The sequence below is a fragment of the Peromyscus maniculatus genome, chromosome 13, assembly GCF_049852395.1.
Source record: "Peromyscus maniculatus bairdii isolate BWxNUB_F1_BW_parent chromosome 13, HU_Pman_BW_mat_3.1, whole genome shotgun sequence".
NCBI classification, from domain to species: Eukaryota; Metazoa; Chordata; class Mammalia; order Rodentia; family Cricetidae; genus Peromyscus; species Peromyscus maniculatus.
Window position 1 is genome coordinate 2,618,274 of NC_134864.1, and position 21,346 is coordinate 2,639,619.

At 40.2% G+C, this 21,346-nt stretch overlaps 1 protein-coding gene across 1 annotated transcript in view; it reads right to left on the reverse strand.

Annotated features, from left to right (window-relative positions):
• The window catches only part of Dner (delta/notch like EGF repeat containing), a 331,006-nt gene that overhangs the window by 15,011 nt on the left and 294,649 nt on the right, over positions 1 to 21,346 (reverse strand). Inside the window, exons 10-11 of the mRNA XM_006984167.4 lie at positions 14,479 to 14,592; positions 5,119 to 5,250 (exon numbers count right to left, since the gene is read on the reverse strand). Of these exons, the coding sequence (XP_006984229.2) occupies positions 5,119 to 5,250; positions 14,479 to 14,592 (246 nt within the window). The remainder of the gene's footprint in view (positions 1 to 5,118; positions 5,251 to 14,478; positions 14,593 to 21,346) is intronic.

Genomic DNA, 21,346 nt, shown 5'->3' on the forward strand with positions numbered 1-21,346 from the left:
GTTTGATGATGCTAAACTTGAGGCCAGTGAGTTGATCAGATTCTAAAGCCACATGTCTGTCCTTCACAGCTGTCAAGTTTGAGAACTCTAAAGTTCCAGAACGGGGTGCCCAGGATTCCCAGAGCCATTTTCCTCCAGCAGGATGATCCATACTCAGGAGGTCTTGAAAGTATGAAGATGGGCCTCTGCCTAGACCAGTCTTGGTGCCAGGACTGCCTCCTACACACCTATGCACTTGGGGGACATCTCCAACTAAAACATCAGCCACTGGAGGACTAAGACCTGAGGAGTCTCAAGAGATGGTGAGTCTGTACATTATACAGAAAGGAAAGCTGAATATGGTCCACAGAGAGAGGTCCCTGTGCAATGAAAATTGCTTCCATCAAGACTACTCTTCAGACTTTAAGGAGCCCACAGTTTAACTGACATCCACCACATCACTCTAATTTTCAAGGACCAACAAACAAGCTGGCCCAACACTTCATCATTCTGTTCTTTCTTGGTAACCCCTGAAATGCTCCCTTATTGAAACTTTTATTTTACACGTATAGGTGTTTTGTGTGCATGTGTGTATGTGTACCATATGCATGCAGAGCTCATGGAACCCAGAATAGGGTCCAGATTCCCAGGAACCAGAATTAAAGACTGTTGTGAGCTGGCGTGTAGAAGCTGGGAACCAAACCACCTGTGCCTTCTGAAAAAGCAGCCAGTTCTCTTAACAGAGCCAACTCACCAGTCTCCACCCTCTTACTGTATATGTATTTAGATGAGTCTTACTTTGTTGTATTTTTAAGAGTTTTTATGCTTTTATTTGTTATTCCCCTCCATGTCTTTATCTAATTCTGTCTATAAATTTTTCCATTCAAAGGGAATATTTTTCTTTTTTCTATTTTTCTCTATTTTGTCCTCTCTGTTTCCTGCATTTTTATTTCTTTCTACATTTAGTTGTTGTAGACATTTGTATATGCTGTGGAACACTTGTTTAATAATGTAAATATGTGTTGCATTCTTTTTTTTAATTTTTATTTATTTATTTATTTATTTTTTGGTTTTTCAAAACAGGGTTTCTCTATGTAGCTTTGCACCTTTCCTGGGACTCACTTGGTAGTCCAGGCTGGCCTCGAACTCACAGAGAGCCACCTGGCTCTGCCTCCCGAGTGCTGGGATTAAAGGCGTGCGCCACCACCGCCCGGCTGTGTTGCATTCTTTTACGTTGTATTTGTTTAACTCTGTAAAGCTGTGTTACTTTGACTGTCTAAAACACCCAATTGGTCTAATAAAAAGCTAAACAGCCAATAGGGAGGCAGGAAAAAGGATAGACAGGGCTGGCAGGCAGAGAGAACAACTAGAAGGAGAATCTGGGAAATGAAGAGCAAGAGAACAAGGAGAGAAGGATGCTAGGGGCCAGCCAGCTAGACACACAACCAGCCATGGAGTAAGAGTGAAAGTAAGGTTATGAAAGAAAAGGAGAAAGCCCAGAGGCAAAAGGTAGATGGGATAACTTAAGATAAGAAAAACTGGCCAGAAACAAGCCAAGCTAAGGCTGGGCATTTTTAAGAAAGAAAAAGACTCCATGCATTTATTTGGGAGCTGGGTGGTGGGCCCCCAAGAGAGTCAAAGAGTAAAAAAAAATAACCACCTACATTTAGTAGTGTTCTGAATTCATTACTTTTAATACTATCATTTTTAATATTTTATTCCCCTTTTAGCTTCCTAATTTACCTTCTGAGCTTTGTCATTAATGAGAAGTCATTTTTTATTTTCCTTTTCTTTCAATTACTTTCTCTGCTCCTCTCTCCAGCTTCTCCGCCCACCTCCCTCCTTTCTCCTTCTGATGATTTAAACTTGCTTCTCTCTCCCATTTTGCTCCTTTCTCGACTCCTTCCCTTATCTCATTCATTCGCTATTCACACTTATTTACTACAGGTAATTTTTTACCTTCGTGTCATAGTCTACAGTGGTTTTGCCATTTTCAGTTTTATATTCATTGATGATGTATTGATGTGCTATATTTGATTTTTAAGTTTATTTCTGTATTTTATATAGTGTGATGTAATTGTTTCTCAAAATAGTTTGTTTTCTTCCCATCTACTTGTACTGGGGAATTGAGCCTTCAAAGCAGGCTGTATGATAAAACACTACACACTTCCTAAACACAGAAGAGCTATTCAAACCAATAGACGCATAGATCGCAACAAAGAAGTGTAAGGAACATAAGAAACCAAGGCAACCTGACTCCTCCAAATGATCCTAACTCCACAACCACTGAACCCACTGAACTCACCTGCCTAAAGTGCCAGGTGAAGACTTCAAAATATTTCTGATAAGAATAATGAGTGATCTGTGAAAGAATACAAACAAAGAGATGAATCTAGTCCAGGGCCTGGAGAGGAAAGTCAGCAACATAGAGGGAAAATGAGAGGAAAATGAATAGAACATCAGCCATGTGGATGAAAAAGTCAGCAACACAGAAGAAAGTCTCAGCAAGCAAATGGAGATTCTGAAAAAATAAACAAATGGAGATGTTGGAAACAAAAAAAATCCTCAAAAATCAAATTAAAAACAACAATGGAATGCATGGCCAATAGCCACAACCAAGCAGGAAAAAAGACTCTAAGGGGTAGAGGGCAGGTTGAAGAAACACTACAATCAAACATCTATAACAAAAAGTAAATAAATTAAAAGAGCATGACCACAAGATCTAAAAACTCTAGAATATGGTCAAGAGACAAAACCTGAGAATCCATGGGCTGAAGGAATTGAAATGAACACTAAAGGCATAGCAACTATAGCCAACAAAATTATAGCAGAAAATTCCCAAGTCTGGGAAAAGAATCAGACATTCAAACACTAGAGGCATCTAGAACCCCAAATGGACTGACCAGAGAAGTACATCTCCTCAACAGATTATGGTCAAGATGTCAAAAATACAATGCAAACCAACACTATTAGAAGCTGTAAGAGAAACAACTCCCCTACAAGTGCAGAAACACCAGAATAACCTTAGATCTCTTATCAGCAACCCTCAAAGCCAGGGACTCATGAAACAATAGATTTCAAGGCCTAAAAGTGATAAATGTCAACCCAGATTGCTATACCCAGTTAGGAGTACATGAACATCATCCTAGGAAGGATTAGCGTCCATCCCAGTTCTAGATGGAAGCATACTAGCTTTATCAATTCAGGAGACCATTGTTTGTATGTTTAACATACAAAAGAGGAAGCAACAGTTAGCACCAGTCCACAGAAAACTACACAAAAGTTCCTTATACATTAACTAAGCTTCTACTCTTGAAATAAAATTTAGAATCTTTGGCTTGGTAGAATAATACATCTGCATCACTGACAAAAATAAAAACTTCAGACCTCTTACAAATTTAGGGAATGATCACAAACAGACTCATCTTCTGATGTTCAAGCATATCTCCTAATCAGTAATGTCTTCACAGAAGATTGTTCTAAGATAATAGAGGAAGATTTATCAGAATGGAAATAATGTCATGCTCAGCCAGTTTCACCAAAGAGGCTAATGAAGAAAGATTATGAGTCTAAGGATGGTCTGGATTTCATAGTAAGACCATCTCTTACAGCCAACAAAAATGGAGTCACTTGTGCCAACCCTTTCAAAAGTAACTAAAGCCAAGATGCTATGGTGAGGTGGTTCTTATGCATGGCTACCAGATACTATCTTCTAATCTTGGCTCTTCTTTTTATAACAGTTGTCTCAGGCATGGGCATATTTCAAGAATTTTCTCATCAAATCCCTCAAGATGGAGGTCTTAAAATAAATTGTAACCATTTTGTTATGAAAGAAAGTACACTAAAGAGAGATATTTGTGTCTCTCTTTTTGGCTATCATACTATTATAACAGTAGACTCCAACAAACTATAATTTGCCCAGGAATCTCTTTCTGGTTGAAGGGAATGCCCAAAGTCCTGCTATGGCCAGAAGAGGAACTTGTCTATCAAGAAAAGATTGCACACAGTTTTGCCACCTTGTCAGACCATCTTAGAGAATGGACTGGAGCTGAGACACTGATGTCAAAGTTGGAAGGGACCACACTTGACCAGGAGAGCTCAACCTCAGGTGGTGTTCCTCAGGAGCCACCCACTTTGATTTTGTTTTGTTGTTTGTTTGTTTTTGAGACAGGGTCTATGAATGGAACCTGTGGATCATGGGTTTGGCTAAATTAACTGGTGAGCAAACCTGAAGGATCCTCGTATGTTTGCCTCAAAGCATTAGGGTTATACATATATGGCTTCTTATGTAGGACCTAAACTCAGGTCTGCATACTTGTCTAGAAAGCACTTTCCTGACTGAGCCACCCCCCAAGCCCTGTTATCCCTCAGAGAGTACAGTCAGCAGTGAGAAGTTCAGGAAGAAACACTCTCTGAACACCGTTCCAATGAAGAGAGTCGTCTGGAACTGGGAGGCAGCACTCCCCAAGCCAGCCTGGCTGAATAAGATGAAACTTTTCTGCCATGAGTAAATAAGAAAATGCCTCTCAGTGGTGAATATTGGTCAGTTTTCAAAGCAGATAAAAACAAAATCCCATGTCAGTCATTGTCACCTCCATCAGGGTGCTACACTATTCTAGTACATCAAACCCTGATCCTGACATATCCAAAGTTCAGTTTATTCACCCACAGCCCATTGCTTTTCAGCTCTTCTTTCCATGTTCATCCTTACTGGACTTTTCTTCTTCAAGCGACTGAAGGAACCTGCTATATTTAAAGACATTTGAAAACAAGAGGCAATGTTCAAATCCTGTGTTGCTTTTTAGACTTTCCAGAGCAGAGGGTGCATTTTTTTTTTTAGTATTTTAATACTTGTCTGTTAAGCACATTTTTTGGTTGACTAAGTAGCAGTGAACTTTGATGACATCTGAAGATGCTCATCACCAGTGGAAAGGCTGGATACAATCTCAAGGAGCAGGCATGCCGGACAGCAAGAGACAAAAGTACTACTTGGACTCTGGAGACAGGGACGACTGAAGTGGTCCTTCTGAGTCTCATGGCTTCACTGTCAGTGATATGGGGGCTTTATGGTCATAGTTAGTATCCTCTTCTTGCTGAAGGAAAAACCCACACTAAATAGCTCACAGCTGAAATACTTACGGATTTCACAGTTTGCTCCCACCCAGCCATGAGGGCAGTGGCAGGTATAACCGTTGGGCTGATCCAAGCAGGTTCCAGCATGATGACAAGGGTGACTGTCACATTCATTGATGTCAATGTCACACTCTTCACCTAAAGGATAAAGAAAAGTAACAGTGATTGGCTGTACCCATATTCCCCATGAGTTCCTTGAAAAAAAAGAAGAAAGAAAGAAAGAAAGAAAGGAAGGAAGGAAGGAAGGAAGGAAGGAAGGAAGGAAGGAAGGAAGGAAGGAAGGAAGGAAGGAAGGAAGGAAAGAAAAGAAAGAGGAGACAAAAAACACAGGCTGATGATCATGACCTCTAGCCACAGAGCCCTTCCTATTATTTGTACAAAGTAAAGGACTCTTCAAAAATTCCAGACAAGAAATTTTTCACTTAAGTAAAACTGAATAAAGCAAAGGCATTGCTAAGAAGACTTTCTCCTTAAGTCCATGAAGAAGTAAAGTTATTCCCACATCTGAATAAACCTTTGGAGGTTGACCTGAAAAGCAAACATAGGTCCCCAATGTTAATGAGTCTACTCTACTTTGGAGTCAGTAGCTGAATTTCATGCTATTTTCTGAAGTTCCAGGAAGCAAAACGCTCACAGTTTATTATTTTGTAGCCAAGTATTTGAGTGTGCTGGTTTGGACACTTGCTCTTTAGTGGACACAGTTGTATACTCAGTTCCAGTCCTTTGTGAAAACTGATTCTCCTTTCTTAATCCCTCTATATGCTTGGATTCTGCAGGGAAGGGACTGAAAATTTCAGGGGGAGCATCAGGCCTGATTAGAGTGACAATTACAAACATGAGATTAGCCTAAATCTGACACACTCCTTCCTGGTGGTCCAAAGGGTGTTAACATCCACTCTGGTCTGTTCTTCCCCAACAAAAATAACCAGACCCTGCTGAGACCCAACATCCTGGACTTTCTGACCTGCCTACAGAACCTGCTGTAACATGCCAAACTAGCATACAATCCAATATCACTGTGATTCAAACATCCCCATATAGGAAGTATCTTGCTGGCAAAAATTTCATAAACAAAAGACATCCTTGAACAATTTTACAGCCATCACAAGGAACAGATATAAGATGAATACACTCTTTAAACCTAAGGGCCTCTCATCAAAGCTGAAGAGGATACTTTACACCAAGGCAATCTCTCTCAAAAGGAAAAAAATGGAAAAGATGATTTTTAAAAACAAGCCCTCATTTGCTTAGATACATACAGAAAGGAAAGCAAAAAAGAAAAAAAAAAACAACACTACTCTAATCATCACAATCAACTAACAGCAAAACCAAATATTTTGTTCCCATCTTCAGAAGGCAACACTTCGGTGTCTGCAGGTAATTACTTCCAGGCTTATTTAGCATTAAATTGCTTTTCTATCTACTGTCGGTTTACTTCACATTATAAAACTGCCACATGTTACTCACAGATTATTTGAGAGGAAGAATTTCACACTGAAAGATTTCATGTCTGTTCTGTTTCACACTCTTTGTGTACCTGGCATTCCACTATTGCAAATCAAATCTGTTGAACAACACTCACTGTCTCTGGGTCATCCTAAAATGATCAAAATCCAGTCACGTCGGGTAAATTTGTTTCTTGCAATAAAGATAGTAATTTATATCAATAGAAAGGACAAAAATTGGTTGCCTCACACTAACCTGTTTTAACCTGTTTAAAAAGTGATCTCTGTGTCTCGGTGGGGTGATCACTCTAAGAGGAGAAGGGCTTTGACTGACTACACCATTACAGATAGCATCACATGGTAGACTGGTTGAAAAACACATCAATTGAGAAAGGCTGAAGGACAAAAATCAAAGCTCTGACAGATAAATACATCAGTGCCACTTTCCACCCATTTAGGAAACCAGCCTTAATGGAGATATTTACTGAACAATAGCTTGCTTCAGCTGGGAATCCAGACATTGAAAATTCTGAAATGAGACACCCATGACCTGAACAGCAATGGTGATAGAAACAACCTGGCTCTTCCTAACCTTCACAGTCACGGTTGGGCACACCCCAAAGCCCTACTCTGCTCCAACAAGCCCAAGGTCAATGCCACACCCTCTGTGCACCACATGACCTTAAACTCATGGCAGGCCTCAAGCTTCAGCTTCCCAAGTGTTGAGATTGCAAGCAAGGCCCCACCACACCCAGGCAAGCATCAATCTTCCCATGCATTTTAACACACTGACATTATTTCCAGTCAACACGCATTTTGTCTTATTTCACTAGAAGGGCTCTTAGTGCTGGTTGTGTGTGTATTTTCTAATTGTTAGTTTAATGAGTCTGAGATTTTGTGGGTCTGAGACAGTTGTCTTTCTAGCTGACTTGCTTATTATTTTCTTTTACCTAAATTAGAAAAAAAAATGCAATGCTCTTAAATGACTGCTATTCTTGAATAGCATTTGTGAAGAGGTGCAAAACGACTTTTCTCCTTGACTAAGGATAGCAAATTAGACCTGAACAAGTCTTTTACAATTTCCTCTCAATCTATTGTTTTCTCTCATTCTCTTCTCCTCTCTCTCTCCTCCCTTCCCTCCCAGTATCTCTTTCTGCACTCTAGGTTTACATATCTGTGGAAGCCAGAGGTTGAAGTTTAGCATCTTTCTCTATCATTGTCCATTTTTCTTAATGTGTATAAGTGTTTTGCCTTCATATATGTCTGTGTACCACATGCATACCTGGTGCCAGAAGCGGCCAGAAGAAGGTATCGGGTTCCCTGGAAATGAAGTTATAAATGTTTGTGAACCCCATGTGGGCTCTGGACAGCAAACTCAGGTCCTCTGGGAAAACAGCCAGTGCTGTTATCTGCTGAGCCATTTCTCTAGTCTCCATCTTATTCTTTGAGACAGGGTCTCTCATGAACCCAGAACTCACTAACTAGCTAGACTGGCTAGATAGTTAGTAAGCCATGGGGACTCCCCTGCTTTCTCTGCCTTCCCCTTGCCAGTGCCCCACTTTTCACACTGGTGCTGAAGATCCAAACTCAGGCACTTGCATGGCAGGCACTTGAAAAGCTGAGCCATTTGCCAAACTCTCAATGTACTGTTTTCTAAGATGCAATGTGGATAATATGTATACTGGGTAGTACTTAGAGAAGGCTATAATCATTTGATTCATTTATAATGCTTTCCTTGGGTAAATTAGGAAATGTAAAACAACCAAATACTATCCAAAGTCATTATGGTTAGTAAAGCTTTGAGTTAGCAGAGTCTATGCTCAAAGGTATAGATGACAATCCCTGCAACCACAATATCTACATTAAACACATGCCAGGCTCGAGGCAGACTCTTTAGCTTGTTCCTTCATACTTTAATAGAATTTTATTGTAGATGAAGCAAGATTCAAAAACATTATTTAGAACTTTTCCTATCACAGTGAAAAAACTGGAACCTGTCTTCACTATACCTATAAACTAGAAGACTGAATGAAATATATGAAAAATAAAACTCTTTTAATAACTAGACACCATGCAGTCCTGGGCTGCAAGAAGCAAAACATGGCAGCTGAGCACCACAGTCTCCCTGGACTTCCACCTGCAGCCAGATCTCAAACACAATGGTTTCACTGAGCTAAGGAGACAAAGATTGGAACTGATGGAGGCCATGATCATATGTAGGGAATGCTACTACAGAAGACAGTGCCCCTCAGCTAAATAAAGCATGTGAAATACTAAAGTACATTGTATCCCAGAATGATGCTATCTCACTAGAGTTTGCTATCAAATAGTGTGTGTGCATTGAATTCTAGAACCCTGGCAACTAGAGTGAGAGACCAACAGCTCCCAAACTTGAATCAGATGAGGAGAAATTCAAGGTTCACTATCCACAGTGCATCAGTGAAGCCACTAAGTGTCCCATCTTAAGAGCAGGACATAACAATCACTACAGTAGAGGGTCGAAACAAAAATGATCAACATAAAAAGATTAGCATTTTAAAAAAATATGGTCATGTCACTCACCATGTTAACATACAATGGCCAGCATCCAAACAAATTTGGAGAAAAGGGGGCAGAGAGGATAAAGTGGTAGGAGTCCTTCAGCCACTTTCAAAAGCCATGTGGCTACAGTAGATTTTGGGTATCAAGGCTGCATGGCAATCGAACAGATGCATCAATAAACAAAGAAGAAAGAAGAACTCAAAATAGACCCACGCAAATATTGCCAACTGATTTTTGACCAAGCTTCAAAAACAGTTCAATGAAAGAGAAACAGATAGCCTTTTTAACTAATGAAGCAACATTTAAAAGGAAAAAAATAAGTAACATCTAGTTGGAAAAGTCCATGATGGAACGCAGTCTATGAAGAAAAGTAACTAGACCAGAGAAGCCTCACTGAAGAGAAGGGGAGCTGCTGACCTAGTAACTTTGAAAATGAGTTGCAGTGGGACGTTGCTGCTGTTGTTTGAGACAGGGTCTCATGTAGCCCAGACTGGCCTTGAACTCATTATGTAGCCAAGGATGACCTTGAACTTGTGATCCTCCTGCCTCTACCTCTAGAGTGCTGTGAATATAGGCTTGAACCACTATGTTCAAGTGGCTTAGGCCTGGCTAAACTAAATGAAAATGAACTATAAGCAGACCCTGTATTCTAGTTTGAAAAGTGATTTTCTAAAAGAACATAAGGTAGCAATTTTGATACTGTGCATGTTGGAATTGAATGATGAAGTGAATGGATAGTGGGAACTACTAATATGTTGTTATTATTGTGTGTTGAGGCAGGTATAGACAAATTAAAGACCAAAATGATCCCAGTGATGCAGGATTAGAGTTTGAACCTCACCATGAATTCCCATTAAACTTAATATAGGTATAGAGTGCTGCATAGTAAGATGTATGTGCACCATATGCCCACATTAGTATATATACATAGACTCTCTTGCTTGTCAGCCAAGAGGCTCCGAAAGCAGTAACATCTTACAGCAGCAAGTACTTTTAGGGCCTAGATGTTTATTTCAATCATTCTCCAATAAGGAGCCAGGGGACCTTGAAGAAATGGATGACTCCAGGATGAGGGCAGGAAATAGATGAGATGAGACCAAAGAGTCTTAAAACATCAGGAAGTATGCAAGTGCTAAAACACAACACAACCAAGCAGCAGCTCCCCCCACCCCCCCCCCACACACACAGGGATATGTGGAAGGGGCACAGGAGTCAAATGAAAGACCTCCAAGTGCCCAAAGTGGGAACACTGCAAGCAATAAAACAAACTAAAAAGTGTTGTCCTGTAACACAAATCATACACTAAGTACACTAATTCATATAAATAAATGATTGAACAAACTATTAAATGAGAGAGAATAAATAAATCTCTCATGGGGAAGAATTCCAAATAGTCCTTTAGCTACCCCACCCTCATAGAGGAGCATAGCCCCTACTCATTAAGGGTTGGCTATGCCAAGTCACTTCCTTCCACACAGTGCAGCATGGTACAAGAGGGAACATGAAATGGTGGAAAACCTAATGAACACCATCTCAACTAGTGACAAAAGCTATCAGTAACCATGAACTATGCTGATAGCAGGAGGCCTTGATATGGTGTGACAGGATTGGAAAATGTACAAAAGACATGAAGAGATCTTTTGCCATGGAGGATATTCAGATAACAAAAATTTAATAAAAAAAACCATAAAAATGTTTATCATCATTTTGCCATAGAGAAACTCAAGCTAAGGCCATAGGGAGTTCTCACTATACAGCTAACAGATTAACAAAGCCTTGGAGGAAAGGGTGGATGCCAAGCCAATAACTGAATGATGGAGAGGATGGATGCTGGGTTGTGGTCCTTTGGAGAGAGCTGTGCAGAATGCCAGGCTTGAAGAGCAGGGAAGCTCTCTCAGTTTGGAGGGAAATGGGACAATGGATTGAGTATTTACTTAGATGACTATTATTTATCTAACTCACTCTGCTCCATTAATGAAGAGGTTCCCAAACACTAGTTTGCCAATTGCAAGTTTTATTAAATCTCAGACACATTAAGAGAGAGGCAGGTAAACAAGGAAAAAAAGGGGGGATCAGGGACTGGAGAGATGGCTCCAGAAGACCTGGGTTCAATTCCCAGCACCAACATGGTAGCTCACAACCACCTATAACCCCAGACCCAGAGGATCCTACACTATCTTCTGGTCTCTGTGGGCACTAGGCACACATGGTGTACATACATACATTCAAGGAATCAAAATTATTCCACAGTTTCCAGACAGAGTAAATTATAGTGGCAATAATATCATCTGAAGTGCTATCTAACATTTAAACACTTAAATCAGAAAACAAAGGATAATCTATGAGTTTGGTATGTGCTTGATATCTCTAAGACAGTTTACTAAATAGGCAGTTGAAGATTCAATAAGTATTCTGCAGTAAATATTCCATTTTCTCACCTAGAAAATTATCAAAGTAAATTTCAAAAACAATAAAGATTTAAATACTCAAAAATAACTCATACATGGTTATAATGATATAGGAGGATATTAACGAAGCCTCAATAGCTAAAGCATTTGATAAATAAGAACAAAAAGGGGAGAAATTAAGATTTAATTATGTAAAGCTGAAATATGATTCATGGAAAACAAAATGCTCTATACACATTTGAAAGGCAAGTAACAAAGGAAAAATATTTATAGCCTTGATAGACAAACTAAATGGCTAGGAAGAAAGATCAGTGTGAATGGCCCAGCAGAAAAGACATGGTTATGAGAAGGGCGTTCATAAAACAAGGAACACAAATGACATGAAAGATGTTTTTAAATTTTCAACTCTTTGAGCATTAGACCTACAAATTAAAAATAAAATTACACTGTTGCCTACCAGAATGACAAATCTGGAGTGTCTGTGTCAAGACAAGGAAAAGGACAGTCATGTCATTACGTATAAAAATTGGCATTTGTGTTATATATATGTGTGTGTGTGTGTGTGTGTGTGTGTGTGTGTGTGTGTGTGTGTGTGTGATATACACATATATCATATATAACATATATGTAATAACCTGTTCTCCTGGACCCTTGGGTTTCTATTCCTAGATAATTGTACTAAAGCGGCAGGGAGCATGTTTAGAAAAATACAGGTGTAAAAACTTCCCTTTCATTATTATTTGTAATTTGGAAACATTCTTAACTCCCAAAAATAAAATTGAAAATGAATTAAAAATAAATCATGACATCTCATAGAATGAACTACAAGCCAACCAATAAAAATGCTTTAAAAATAAAGACCTGGGATGCCCTTCCAAAAGATCCTTGTTCTGTTCTCAGCACCCACACTGGGCAGCTCACAACCACCTATAACTCTAGCTCCAGTGATCCAATGCCCCCTGTTCTGGCCTCTGTGGGTACTTGCACTCATGTGCAAGCACACACACATACATACACATACATACACACACACACACACACACACACACACACACACACATAAAATAAATATTTTAAAGATGTAATTCTTGGTATGGAAACACATTTATTATTTAATTATTTATTTATTTAGTCTAGGTTAAAAGTAGGCTACAAAGTAACATGGATATTATTATTCCATTTGTGTCCATACATGTACACACATACATATATACATATTCTATTCATAGACCTTCAGGAAAACTCTTGGATGTCAATATATTAACAATGTTAAATTCCCAGCATTATGATGTTAACCAGTGAGTTATTTCAATAGCTTTATATCTCCTAATTTCTTCTATGCTTTATTTTTTTTATTACTGGTAAGACAGAAAAATCTGGAAAAGACCCAGGAATCTGCCCCCCAATATATTTTTGCCTCCACTAACTGATATATAAATGTCTGTGTTTATAAAGCACTAGATAAACAAAACCATCTGCAAATCATTTTCTGGAGCAAGCCCACTTCTCAGTCTCAGGACAATCCGGAAGGAAAACACAGGGTGTGAAACAGATAAATAGAAGAAAACTCAGAAGTTGATCCTCCCCCAGCTGTTGGCTTCCGCTGGAAGGACTAGAGAGTGGACTCTGCAAAGTGCTGTAGAGTTTCAAGGGGGTCACAGTGTCCCGGAAGGAAAGGTCAAGCCTAGCTAGGTAGTCCCCAGCAGAGGACACCACGTGATTCTCTGCAGAGCATCTGCCTTCTTCCATGTGCAGTCTTCTCCCAGACCTATAGTGGAGGAATCCTCCACCTTAGTGACTTAACAACATACCAAAAGAATACACCTTGTGTTCCTTTTATGTGCATGTATGTGTGTATCGTGTATTGCATGAACATATAGACACGCATGTGTTTGTGCATGAATGTTCATGTGTGTTCATGTGTGTGGGCCCCAAGGGACAACCAATCACTTTCTGCTTTGAGACAGGGTCTACCACTGGCCCGGAACTTGCCAAGTGGCTAGGTTAGCTGGTCAGTGAGCTCAGGGGACTTGCCTGTCTCCCCTTCCCAGCTCTGGGAGGACAAGTGTGCCCCTCGCTCAGCTTTTGTATGTGGGTCCCAGTGACATCACTCAGGTCCTCGTGCTTGTACAGAAGCATTTTACCTACAAAGCTGTGTTCCCGGCCCTGATCTTATTCTTTAGTTTTCAAGACTTCTGAGTTCTGCGGGGAAAATCAAGGTTAAATTTGAATACTCTGGACTCTCATGGTTTCAGACTTCTTTTGAGAATCTGATAAAAACTGAGAACATCTCCTCAGCACACACATCCAACATAACATTTTAACTTCTACATTCACAGACTTGCAAGCTCCCTGAGCTCAGGAGGGTGGAGGCTTGGACAAAAAGAAAAACCATGTTAGCTTGGATTCCCCCAATATAGAAGCCACTCCCTGACAGTGTTCAGAAGCCATCAAGACTAGGGTGACCCCAGCTCCTGTGTCCGCAACTGTCCCAGCCCATGCTAGCTACCACTCCAGTCTGTCCCCACATTCCCATTTGATCCTGAAACCTTCCTTCCACAATACCACCCACTGACTATAATTCTCAAAACTCTTACTTTTACAGCATTCAATAAAAATAAAACAGTGTTTGAATGGAGTTCACACAGAAAACACTCGAGCCTTCCTGCCCACTTCATACTACATTAACACTAACACTGCCAAGTGTTCTCATAAAGGCTCCTACTCTGCAAGTGTGCCGTGATGACAGTGTCAGCAAATCTAATCAACAAATGCTGGCTTCAGAAGCGCCTAGTTTAATGACAACATAATCTATTGTTTTAAAATAGATCTCACTGAAGCCATGTCTCCTGACATTTCTCAACAGCACCCCTGCTTTGCAATTGCTCATGGCAGAGGGCTTGGGGTTGTCTGGCCTCGGAAACAGTGGGGACTATGTGGTGAGTTTGAAAACACACTCATGGATCGCTCACCTGTGAACCCTGGTGCACAGATGCATGTGCCATTCAGGCCCTCGCTGTCACAGGTACCGCCGTTCAGACAGCTGATGTTAGCACAGGGGTCCTTGTACAGTTCACAGTGTGTTCCTGCAGGAAAGCAAATAAGAAAGGGTGACCCATGGAGTACTCTCCGATCCCTGTAGTCTTCAAAAGGAAGGTGCTTCACCAGCATGTGACAGTATTAGGACAGGTTCTTGGTGTATATGTGTGCATGTGTATGTGCCTCTGTGTGTGTGTCATGTATGTGTGTGCATGTGTGTGCATGTCTATGTGTGCATGTGTGTATTGTGTGTGTGTATGCCTGTGTGTGTATTTGTGTGGGTGTGTGCATGTCTGTGAATGCATGTCTATGTGTGGGTGTTTATGTGTGTGCTTGTCTGTGCATGGGTGTCTATGTGTGCATGTGTATGTGTACATCTGTTCTTGTATGTACATGAGTGTGTATGTGTACACTCCTCACTTTAGAATATTATAAAAATGTATCATTAGAAAATAACAAATTTAACCCCTGCCCATAAGCTCTACTAAGAAATCTTATCTGCATTTTCTCTGCATATCCCAAAGCCTATGACATAGAAATCCAAAACCTGAAAGTTAAGATTTTTTTCTATGGCTGGGCCCCCACACGCATGCACATATGGGCAGAAGTAATTGACTTTAATGAGTTACCCAAAAACAGAGAAAAAAAAGGAAAACATGAAGTTAGAGGGAAGTATTGGGCAGACATGGGGGAATTGGGGAGGAGATGGGGTATATATGATAATATTTTATTGTATATATAGAATTCTCAATGAATGTAAAAAAAAAACTCAATGGCTAATGCTGAGTCTCTAAAAAATAAAAATAGCCTGAGAAACATTTCAATGTAGCTGGAGGCTTTTCTACATCCCACCCGGTCCTGTAGCTGCTTATAAAATAATCATTCAGAGGCTTATATTAATTATAAATGTTTTTCCCATTGGCTTATTACTAACTAGCTCTCACAACTTAAATTAACCCATTTCTATTAATCTATATTTTGCCATGTGGCCATGGTGTTACCGGTCTCCTGGTACCTTGCTCGGTGGGTGACTGGATGGCGTCTCCCTCAACACTACCCTTTTTCCCTATATTCAGTTTGGCTTTCCTGCCTAGCTTTTTTCTGCCATGCCATAGGCCAAAGCAGCTTTATTCATCAACCAATGAGAGCAACACATACTCACAGCAGACAGGAGGACATCCCACATCATTTCAACATTGCTGAATGACAACAAAGGTAAAAATTAGGAGCCAGATGTTCCAAGGGTTCGAGCTCTACTTGGAGACAAGAAGAGGGGAGAGGGGGCCTCTCCAAGCTTGGACCTCACACTCAAAAGAAAATCAACACATGCTAAATTTCTAGGCACCCTGACAGCATATGTCCCAAGCCCTCTCTGTGTGCCTTATGTCTGATTTATTCCTCACTGCAACACCCAGGAGACAGAGGCCCTCATTCCCCATCTCATGGAGGGGAAACTGAGGCAGCAAAGGAAAGGAGCTGGTACTCAGATCCACATGTGATCCCTGTTTAAAGTATCCACTGGCAGGAGAGTTTACCTCAGAGCCGCACATGGAGTTTGGCACCCCCTGAACAAAGACAAGGCATAAAGATCTAAGGGGTCAATGAGATGACTTAGCAGGTAAAGGGGCTTGCCACCATGCAGGGGCATATGAGTTCAATTCCCACAAGCTATATCCTCTGACCTCCTTGCATGTACTTGTGACATATATGCTCCCCCACACAAATAAATAAATGTAATTAATTGTTTAAGTAAGTGTTTGGAGAAAATGGAAAACTTCGCTTGTGTAAAAGGAAAAATAGGATATGTTTGCCTGTGTACTGCAAATGTCTGAGTAAGGTTGGATTACTTCCAGAACAGACTGCTTTCATTTCACAGCTATGTGTTTCTGCTTTATTTACCCCTCCCACCCTTTTCACAATATAAATTATTTTTTAATTAATAAATGAAAAACCCAGCACTACTTGGGAGGTGGGATATCTGCTAGAAGGCCAGAGTACAAGAGGGATACACAGATTTCTTCCCCTCCCTCCTTCCCTCCTCCCCTCTCTCCCTCTCTCTTTTCCCATCTCCCTCTCCTCATCCCACATCCTTTGGAGTAGAAGAGAAATTACATACTGATCTAGGTGAGAACGTAAACAACGAAATGCTCATTCTCCCTGACTGCCTCAGGAAAAATCAGCATGAAGCAAATCACAGCGATCTGATCCGACGCTGACTTCCCTTGCACTCCACTTCCTCCCCAGCTCGTGTTGCACAAGTGACTGCCACACCCAATGACTCATCCTGTGGGCTCTGACATCTTGCTGGCCTTCTCCTCTCCTTTCTTTGTCACTGCCTTAAGAAACCAGGCTCAAGAAAGGGGAACAGAAGAAAATAAAGCAGAACTTCCTGCCGACATCCACACGAATGCCTTACTTGAGCAGAGCATTTTAGAATGACAGCCCTTGATTTCTGGTTCTGCCTCACCTGCCATATTCAAGGATTGCTCAGCATCATGCCTGGGGGTTTTCTTAAGTGTTTTTCAGATCTCAGCTTTCTCATACCTCGCTGCCTCATACCTGCAGGAAACAGTCACTTATAACATGACCTAACTCCCTCTCTGTGTCCAGGGCCTTAAAGGGAATCTCCCTGTCTGGGGAATGTGAAACTTTCTTATTCATTTGGGTGAACAGGATCTCTCCTTCAGTTTCCATTTCTAGAGGCTGGGGATGTAACTCACCCAGTGTTTGATCCCCAATGCCACAGAAACCAGGCATGGCAGCATACATAAGTAATCCAAAGTTTGGGGCAAGAGAAACAAAAGTTTAAAGCCATACTTGGCTCCATATCAAATTCAAGAACTCTGAGAGAGAGAGAGAGAGAGAGAGAGAGAGAGAGAGAGAGAGAGAGAGAGAGAGAGAGACTTCCTCAAGTAATAACACACCCATTGAATATCCAACACTGAAAACATCCACATACAAGTAACATTATATGAACTGAGCAGGTTGTGTTTATATATTTTGAAACTATATAGATGTGTATATGTGTATATATATAAACATATATAGTTACATAAACAGTAAAAGAAAAAAGAAGTCAAGAATCTGAAAGAGAGTAAAGGGAATGCATGGGAGGAATTGGAGGGAGAAGAGGGAAGGGGGAAAGGATGTAATTATGTTATAATCTCAAAATAATTTTTAAAATCAATTAAAAGAGTAGGAGCAGCAGAGTCCTCTCTGCTTCAAAATATTTATCTCAAAGATCATAAGTTTCCACTGGGCTGATCAATAGGAACCAGACAACAAAAAGACCCAGCTGTAATGTGAAATAAAGCTACCACCAAAGTTCAGGGTGAAGTCCAACAGACCCGAATAGCTGCAACAAGGCCATGCTCACTGGGACCCAGCAATCGCTAGCCAGTCCAGCCAGATCAATAAAACTAACTACATTTGCCAAATAAGGTTATAAAGCAAATTCTAGGCCAAAATTTATACATCATAAATCTATCTATCTATTATCTAATTTTTTATTAGAATCTCACATAACCCAGGTTGGTTTCAAACTCACTATGTAGCCTATGATAACCTTGAACTTCTAATCCTCCTACCTCTACCTCTCAAGTACTGGGATTCCAAGTGAACAGTACCACAGCCAGTATATGTGTTCCTAGGGATTAAACCATGGGGACTTGTGAATGCCACATCCACAGACCTAAAAGTCTCCAAGAAGATAGATTTAATAAAAACACCCAAAGTCACAAGCATACAATTGCAATCTTTCATGGATTAGGATTTCTTTTCCTTTGGCAATAATTTTATTCACTGTTACTTTTCTTTTTTGATAGACAAGGCATTCCAGTTACCTGAGCATTTATTGGGAGATTTTTAGCAGCAAGGCTGGACAAAAGCTCATCTTAGCAGAAACATGCTTCCTATGAATTAGGAAGAGCTCATTGTCCTTGGTGCACACTTGAGTCATTTGCATTTCTCTAGTCTAAGCTTGGTGATCCTTCTATTAAAAAAATAACCTACATTGCCCTGTAGGTTATTAGAAGAGAGTGTTGCACTAGAGACTAAATATAGAGCGTAGATGGCCATGTTACTCATGATATGCCCAGGTGCTTCTGTTCAAGCTTTCCTCTTGGGCTCTAGGGCCACCTTCATACCTTCCCTGTCATTCCTTGGGATGCTCAGCCAGTACTGTCATAGGCATCCTGACTCCCTGACCAAACATACCTACCTTCATCACCTCCTGGGCTGGACTTTGCCTGACAGAACTGAACTCCTCAGTCTATTCCCAAGACAGATGTCCTTTCCCTATAAAGGGAACCTTGACTCTGCCAGGCAAAGCAGGTTTAGACATTGTGTACTGAAAACTTGCTGTGATTTCCATTGTCACAGAACTCCCTGGGTCCAATTCCAATGTATCCATTCTCTTCCTTGGTTCCCCCACAGATCTTTGAGCGCCTTCAGAGCAGAACACATATCTTAGTTCATGGAAGAAGTTGCAGCTACAGTACCAAAGCCCTGTCCTCACAAGAACGATGACAGACAGCCAGTGTACTTTGGCTGACATGCAGGTGAGATTGCCAGAGGAATGAGACATCGTTCCAAATTCCAAATGGGCCTCAAAAACATCCTATTTTGTCAGGGAAACCAGGTCCACATTGAAGCAAAGTCTGAGGACTGACATATGCATCACCCATTGGCAAGGGACTAAGCCCACACTATTATGAAACATGTTTAGTCTCAAGCAAAAATAAACTACAATTCAGTCAAAATGAATAATAATTCATACTTCCCAGATTAAGGGATGGACAATGATGTTTCTGGAAAATGTTCTATTCCAATAGGGCTCTTTCCTGGATCTAATTTTAAAATGATCTAGACTACAAAGAGCAATGTGCCAATTATATATCTTTGTTGTCCCAAATTAGTGTTTGAAAACTGAAAATCATTTATTTTTTTATCTCCCAGAAAAGTAAACTAGGTAATGACAATTAACTAAAAATATTCTTGGAGGACTATTGCTATTTTTTTATTGATTTGTGCCCCACCTGCAGGGCTACAACGGGTTCTCAACCACCCTAAGGAGGGAATGTAGGGACAGGAGATACAAAGAAAAACACACCAAGTCTAGATTCTGATCAAGGTGCAACTTTATTTCCTTCCAGAAAGGTTTATATATTTCCTGCAGAGTAGGGGGAGCAAGAAGCTGTCATCTGCATAAGGTGGAGCAAGCTAACAGGATGTTTGTATAGGATGTTTACAGGGTGAGAAGGTCAAGGACTCTGAAACAATGTCCTGTTGCTAGGCAATCTGACTGTAAGTTGATCTAGATTCCTGTCTTATCTTATCGGGATCTGTATTTTTCCACTAACTAGAGATTCTGTCCTTGTCCCTGACAGATTTGCAATGCCAAGGACTGAACCTAGGGCCCTGAGCTTGTTAGGTAAGCACTCTATCCCTGAGTTATATCCCCCACCCCAGCTGTGTTCTTAGCACTTCAGTTTTACTTTGTGTTATCCTATTGTATTCAAATCCTACTTTCTCCTTGAATACTTCCCCAGTTTTTCAATTGTTACTGAGCTCACCATCTTCTGGACCATTTCAGAAATTACAATTGCCATCTCCACCATAGACTTACTGTCCCTTATGTAGTGTATTGCACACACCAGCCGCAGCCTGTTCTCCTAGTGAAGTGATGAACAGAGCTGGGAAAACGTGGATTTAACTCACTTCTGCATGGATCACAGTGCAGGAAAAGCACACAAAATGCCCAGAATTCTCTGTTCACTCTTTAAGTAGCATGGAACAAAAGATATAGTTTTACCTAAAACTAAATGAATAAATAAATATCATTGCTTCAACAGTAAAGGTGTGATCACATCACACCTTTAACATGGAGATATAATTTCTGGGACATTACCCACTCCAAAAAAAATCCAGGAAATATAAAAATTAAATGGACTGTGATAAATAAGTCTACCATGAACGTTTTTGTCCATTTTCTTTATAGCAGAATAAATTTAATATAAAATGTAAATAAATTTGGGATTCTTGGTGACAAAGGTTAGAAAGAAAACACTTCAGTTTTTAATTATGAAAATAGTATACCAATGATTAAAATGCTCATAGTTTTACATCACACAAAAGCAATAAATAATCTTTGTCACAAAAATCCCAAATAAGTATTGGTTAATCATTAAGTTTATTCTGCTGTAAAGAAATAAAAATGAATCCAACATGAAGCTATACCTTGATTTTCTGACACTTCTTAGGCTATGAACACTAAACAAAAGTCATTTTAGATCCATCATTAACTAGCTTTAAAATTATGAAGGAAGAATCACCATATTTGTGACTGAAAGGAGGCTGCTTGAGTCCATCAATGTATAACGTCATCTAACAGCATCATGCCCATAGTAGAAACTTACATTTTCTTTTGCTACCTTGATATATTTATTTGTTGATAATTTCATACATGAATACACTATATTTACATCATTTCCCACCCTTTCTCTCTCCCTTCCATTCCTCTTGATGTGGGTGACAGGCAACACAGGAAAAACTTACATCTTACCTGTTCTAATTGGCTTTCTTTATTCAATTAATGTGATTAACAACAGGTTCTTTTGCTCGTCTGTTTTGGGGTTTGTCATAGCATTGATTGACCCCAGGATCCTGCACATGCTAGGGGAACACTAGGAGAGCACTCTCCCTCTGAGCTACACTCCCAGCCTAAGCAACAGTTTTAAGTAAATGTGGCTTCTGAAGACTTGCTTTGTGCACATCACCATAATGGGGGGCTGCAGAGAACAG